This window comes from Nicotiana attenuata, chromosome 7 (genome assembly GCF_001879085.1).
Source record: "Nicotiana attenuata strain UT chromosome 7, NIATTr2, whole genome shotgun sequence".
NCBI classification, from domain to species: Eukaryota; Viridiplantae; Streptophyta; class Magnoliopsida; order Solanales; family Solanaceae; genus Nicotiana; species Nicotiana attenuata.
The window spans coordinates 9,533,079-9,540,063 of NC_031995.1; the positions used below are offsets into that span (position 1 = coordinate 9,533,079).

Sequence of the window (6,985 nt, forward strand, 5' to 3'; positions counted from 1 at the left end):
CTCAAACAATTGAACACAAAATATCAAATATCAAACTATCAATCTATACAACACTTTCAAACAAGTCTAAACGCATTTATCATAACACATTAAAGTATAAAAACTTCAACCAAATGATATTCAAGTCTAAAACACATAATCCAAGTGTAAACTCAACCAAGCCGAAACCAATAATGTCTAAACTCATATTACATTCAAAATTACTACCGATCATCGTCGGTTTCGGTCTCCTCATTGTTAGATTCTTCCATCCTAGGTTGTTTTCTATGGTGTGCCATAAATGTCCGCATCATATTTATTGTTTCCTGAGCAATATTCCATTGTTGAGATAATTCATTGATGTGCGTCCGCGTTGTCTCAATTTCTTCGAGTGAAGCAGAAGCATGACTAATTAATGCGGTTGGACGACTGGACGATGGCTGCACTCCAACTCCGTAAACTCTACCTTTATTTATTTTCATGAAAAATTAAAATATATAGTTAAATGAGCAAGAGAAGAAGCATACAATTTGTGCAAAATAATATTAAAACAAAGTCATATCTAAAAAAATTACTAAAATATTTTATACCTTTATTTACTCCACCGGCTGCCTGTGTCCATATCGAAGTCATATCTTCGGGCGTCGGCTGAGAATTGGGCTGAGTTTGTTGCTATTCCTCCATTCTTCTGTGATACCCTTCCTGAATTGTTGTTGACAAATATTATATAAATGAATTAATCTTAACCAAGAATAAAGGTAGTACTGTTAGAATCTTACATCTCTGATGAACGCGGTTCGACACATGCTTCTCTTGTACCATCCTTTTTCTTCTTCTTCTTCTTTTTCTTATGTGTCTCCTCAAAGATAGTAGCATGAGACACATCTTCCCCATCTGCCTTTTCCTTTCAAAATAAAAAATATGAGTTTATTACTTGAATCTCATTTAAGTAAAGCTAAGTAAAATTTCATAAATAAATTGCCAATCTCAATCGATGGCCGCAAAACTAATAGCCACTCTTACTGGAGGCTTTGTTTACCTTCGCCTGTTCACTCCTCTGCTTCCATTCTTCGGTATTCCACTTCGCCAATAGTTGAGACCAGACATCTTCATGTAACCACAAAGGTCTGCTCCCACCTTTTCGAGCAACAAAGTGAGTATCTTTAATCCTTTTCCGAGCTCTCTTCTCGAAATTTTCATTCACCGAATTTTCATGTTGAGGCTGCCATACACACTTAGTCTGCAATTAAGATAAATATTAGACGAACATAATAAATATTATATAAATTAAAGATAAAAGTTAGACGAACACAATAAATATTATATAAATTATATTTATTCGTACCATAAATTGAAGCCACATATTCACTCTGATTTGGTATGTAATCTCTTTCCATGAATTCCACGGCCATGGAAAAAGACTTCATTGCTTCCACAACCATATGTGTGGCCTGAAAGAATGGCAAAAACTTGCATAGTATGTAAAATAAACATTCTTTAAATATATGTAGATTTTATTCTAATAATTAAAAATTAAGTACTTACCCGTCCCCATGGGGTATGCTAATCAATCGATGCATATGATCGTACTCTACAGTCCCACTAGCATACTGTCTCCGTGAAGGAGCAACTGAAGCAATACTAGTAGATGGGGATGTAGCTGCCTAGGATCCTCCAATATCAAGTCTAGATATCTTAGGAGTAGATGATGATGGAGATGATAATGGAGTGGACGATGATGGAGGCACAAAAGATGAACCATCATGCCCGCCCTAGGATGGAATAAATGGTGAGCCATCATGCTGACTAGCAAGGAAATTAGGACTCAAATGTGGCAAATTAGGCGTGGGAACAAAATTAATAGTAGTGGAGGCCGAACCACCCTGGGTCGGCATGGAATAGTACTGTATTGTGCTACCCGGGGGGAGGGGGGGACTCTGAAAAACTCAGGTGGTAATGCAGTCGTCGACTGAGATGAACGAGGAAAACTAGGAGGAGGACTCATCCTAGGCTTGTGTGGAGGAATGTGATCACTCGTGGATGGCAAAGTATATTTTTTCTTCTTAGATTATTTCAGTTCTTTACCCTTAGAAGCCATTTGTGCAAATTAAGTAAAAGAAAATATAGTAATAATCAAAATCAATAAGTAATAATATAAAGCAAATCTTTTACATATTATAACAATTTAAAAAAGAACATATATAAAGTCCAACATGATATAAATATAAAGAAATAACATGAGAAATCAAACAAGTTATAAAACACACAAACAACTCAATTCTCATCGCTTTCTTCATATTGATCATATTCATTTTCATCATCACTTTTTTCATTTTCATCATATAATTCGTTATCCTCGCTTGCTTCATGTTCATCACTTGAATCTCCATCCTCGTTTACCGTGGACGTTCCTTCCTCATAATCTCTTTGATTTGATCTAAGGACTGAAGGCTCGAATTCCTCATAAAGGCCTTCACTATCCTGCAATTCACCTGCTAGTTCATCATCCACAATTGCTTCAATATTTGATAATGTCATTCTGGTACGCTACATCTAATGCATCATCGACATCAACTCTACCCACGAGTTTTATCACTACCCACCATGCAGCATTCTTCTTGCACAAAGGATAAGGTCCGTAATACACATGTTTCACATTTTGTGCTATGATAAATGGGTCATAGAGTCTATATCTCCCCGTATGCTTTATTTCAACTATTTTATATCGCGGATGCACCTTTGTACCCCTAGTAGGTGTTAGATCATACAATTTACACTGAAAGAGTACTAACTTTTTCTTCGGCCAACCAACACTATACTCGAGTTCTAATATCTGTTGAAGCACACCATAATAATCAACATCACCATCAGCTTTCACACACACACACACACCACTATTATTAGTTTTTTTGGCTTTGGACCATTCTTCTATATGAAACTTGTACTCATTGAGGGAGTACTTAGACATCATTCTGACCTTAGGACTAGGTCCCAAAGCGATGTCATACAAAAATGGATCATTTATGCCATTATCTGAATTATGAACCTAGATCGAACCCAATATATAACAGTTAATTAGAAACTAAAAAGTACGTACACCTGATAATAATTTGCATTGAAAGAAACTTCGTTAATACTTAAAAAGTGTTTAAAACATTATGCAAACATAGAATAAACATGCTCATGCCCATATGTGCCTACAAACCAACTGTCCGACATATTTGAAACTTTTCATTAGTTAAAATGATTGATAATTAAGATTGAATATAAGTCAGTAATATAAATGTACATTTACGTATAATAAGGTTGGATTTTAGAACAATTTAGTAGAACATGTGTTGTAGCTGACTTTAGCTCCGTCTCAGTCAAAAATTGTGTTGGACTACGTTATGGACTACCTTTTCTAGGTTGATTGAATATGGAAAAGGGTGGTGCCAATGGATTGGCATTGCCACCATCATCATACCGATCAAGTCTATCTCTTAAATATGGCACATCAAGTTCAAAATAATATGAACAGAAATAAGACGTTGTATAGACAGATATACCTTACATATCGATCCCTTAATCCTTGATCTATTTTTCATGGTCCGCTTAGATTTTCCTATCATCCTACATAGCACGATTTTGAGATGAAATAATATTAAACTAAAATATGTAAGGATAATTGATTAAAGATAATTACCTCTCGAAGGGATACATCCATCTACATTGAATTGGACCTCCTAGTCGTGCCTCTTGCGCAAGGTTAATTGGAAGATGTTCCATGACATCGAAAAAATTAAGTGGGAAAACTTTTGCCAACTTGTTTAAAGTTAAGCGAATGTTACTATCCATGTAAGCTAGGTTCTCCGCCCTCAATGTGCTAGAGCATAACTCCTTGAAAAAAAAGCATATCTCATTGATGAGCTTCCATATTCTATCAGGCAAAGCATTGAATGCAATAGGCATCAAAGATTACATGAAAATGTGACAATCGTAGCTTTTCATAGATGTCAATTTCCCTTCTTTCATGTCAACAGACCTAGATATGTTTGATGCATACCCATCAGGCATCCTCAAATTATTAACCCAATCACAAATCTCTCTTCTTTCATTCAAAGTGAATGTGTAGCTGGCCTTAGGCTTTTGAATCTTGTTGTTCAAGTATGCCAAGTACAACTCAACCCGCCTACAATATTCTTTCAAATCTATCTTGACCTTCAAGTTATCTTTTATCTTGTTGCTTACATCCATCACAGTATTAAACAAGTTATCAAAAACTTTCTTCTCAATATGCATGACATCAAGATTATGCTGAAGAAGATTGTGCTTCCAATAAGGTAACTCCCAAAAAATGCTCTATTTTGTCCAGTTGTGTGTTATACCGTACCCCGGTTTCTTATCAGGAAATGAATACTCTGTTACCTTAGGTAGATTCATAACTTTGTTCCAAATCTCTTCAGGCGACAAGACATGCGGTGGCTCCTCAAAATCGGTTTGGTTCTTCATAAATGCACTAGTATTTCTCCTAAATCATGATTCATTAGCAAGAAGACGCTATGACAGTCAAATCATGTGTTCTTGCCTCCATGTTTCAAAGGGAATGCCTTTGTGAATTCCATACAAGTCAGACAGGCTAACTTTCCGGCAGTTGACCATCCGGACATCATTTCATAAGCAGAAAAATTATTTATAGTTCACATCAAAGCAGCACGGAATTTGAAGTTTTTCTTAGTTGATACATCATATGTTTCCATACATTCATGCCACAATAACTTCACCTCATCAATTAAGGGTTGCATGTATATATCAATCAATTTTTTTTTTGGATTGCGTGAACCTGGAACAATACAAGTTAGAAACAAATATTGATTTGTCATATAAAATTCGGGTGGCAGATTATACGGCGTAACAAATACTGGACAACATGAATATGGTGCAGCAGACACTATAAATGGAGTGAATCCATTAGCACATAATCCCATCCTAATATTTTTCAGTTCACCGACAATGTCTGGGAACACCCTATCAAAATATTTCCATGCTTCTACTTCTGACATATGACATAGCACACCATCTGGCCTTCTATGTTCATAATGTCATCTCATATGAGGAGCGGAACTCATTGATGCATACAACCTCTTTAACCGTAGTATAAGGGGTAAGTAGTGCATCGTCTTATTGAAACCTTCTTCTATTTAGCATTTGTGGCTTCTTTGTAACGTGGCTGGTTACAAAATTTATAATTTTCTACAGCTGCATCAACCTTATAGAATAACATGCAACCTTTCTCACAATAATCAATCATCTCCGATTAAAGACTCAACTTGAAAATCAATTTCTTTGCCGTGTAAAAATCTTTGGGCAAGAATCTTGGTCGCATTAAGTTCATTCATAAGGCCAATGATAGAATCCATGTCTGCTTGAGAAATAGAATTATTCGATTTAATACTTAGTAATCTAACTGCAACAGACAACTTGGAATGCATTGCCCCTTCATAAAGCGGACAAATAGCTTCCTATAATTGTTTGAAGAAGTTTTTAGCCTCATCATTTGGTTTGGATTGAGCCTCAGGGTACATCTCAAAAGCATCCCTCATCATTTTATTAAATCTAGAATTTTCAACATTAATAATCTCCGCTATGGGACTACCTTCTTTACCACCAGATGAGTTCTGAAAATGAACATCATCTACACTAGCATGACTCTCCCCATGCACAGTCCACACATAATAATTTTTTATAAACCTCTTCTTATACAAATGAATCGTAACAATATCAGACATCAGTAACTTAAGACACTTTCATTTCACACAGGGGCACCTAATTGTCCTTTTCGATAAGAAAATCATCAAGTGTATTTGCTTTAGCAATAAAGCTAGAATTCCCATACATAAATTTATCCTGCAACCCCGTACAGTTTTGATGATTCCAATCATACATCCATCTACGATGCCCAAATTTCATCTACACAAAAATACTATTTCATTTAAAGGTTCTTATTTTGAAAGGTTAAATGTTGTTTCATTTTGTATGTGAGTTATGTCAATATAATACTACTACTATTTAACAAGAGCATTGAATAACAAATATAATTACCCAAACAAAGAAAAAAAGCTATTTAAAAAAAAAATCTACATATATAGAAATTCTAAAATATTTGTCAACAAAAAATGAAGAATAATTAAAATTATGGTTCAGTTGAATTAATTTTTACTCTTTAATTATTAGCGTAATTACTAGCATTATTTTTTAATCTTTAATTATTGGCGGAATTACTAGTTTTTGGCTTATACGAGCAAAAGAGTTTAATGGATGAAAATGAAAATAGATTTCAACTAATTAGCTTAATTCCATGAAAGTCAAAAGATATTAAAAAAGTTAGGAGTAAGACATATTGCCAAAAGTAGCCAACTAGCGCTAAGAGCTTTAGTAGATTCTTCATGCTTTCTCCTCTTAAAATTAGTACCCTCCCCAATATAATCAAACGAGATGAATTTCTATATGTGTAAGAACTCTACAAATTAGTTAGCATAATTATTTAGTAAAATTATCCCCAACTTGGTAATGTTAACCCCAAATTAGTAGGTAATTTACCAACATATAACTCTAAATTATCAATATATAACTTTAATTTAGCAACATATAACTTTAACATATAACCCTAAATTACCAACATATAACTTTCTCTAAATTACCAACATATAACTTTCTCTAAATTACTAACATATAACTTTAACTTAGCTACTAACAATAGTCATAGATTTTACAACTCAAACTAGGAGCAATTAAACAAAAGCAGTGTATTTCAAAAAAAAAAAAAAAAAAAAAAACAAAGGAGGGTGAGGGAAACCTACCTGGCAGTGGAGGGTCGCCAAAAAAGGAGCTGGTGCTGCACGGGCTAGGGCGTCGTCGGTGATGGCAGCGGGCAGGTTGGGTGGGGGGAGGGAGAGAGGAGGTTTGAGTGAGAGAGAGTAGATAAGGAAAAATAGAGGGAAAGAAAAAAGAAAGGGTGTGTGTGTGT

The 6,985-nt window shown here is 34.9% G+C and overlaps 1 protein-coding gene across 1 annotated transcript; it reads right to left on the reverse strand.

Moving 5' to 3' along the window:
- Positions 145-2,071, reverse strand: LOC109230399. The gene is made up of 5 exons (XM_019395909.1): positions 1,325-2,071; positions 1,019-1,219; positions 759-883; positions 570-681; positions 145-445 (listed from the first exon to the last, which is right to left on the reverse strand). The coding sequence occupies exons 1-4, from the start codon at positions 1,340-1,342 to the stop codon at positions 609-611; spliced, it is 417 nt and encodes a 138-aa protein (XP_019251454.1). The 5' UTR covers positions 1,343-2,071; the 3' UTR covers positions 145-445; positions 570-608.

What these genes read in the sequence shown, in the direction of transcription:
- LOC109230399 (XM_019395909.1), bottom strand. An exon ending in AGAGGAGTGAACAGGCGAAG is followed by an intron (nt 884 to 1,018) that starts GTAAACAAAGCC and finishes TTATTTTGAAAG; the next exon opens with GAAAAGGCAGATGGGGAAGA. An exon ending in GAACCGCGTTCATCAGAGAT is followed by an intron (nt 682 to 758) that starts GTAAGATTCTAA and finishes ACAACAATTCAG; the next exon opens with GAAGGGTATCACAGAAGAAT.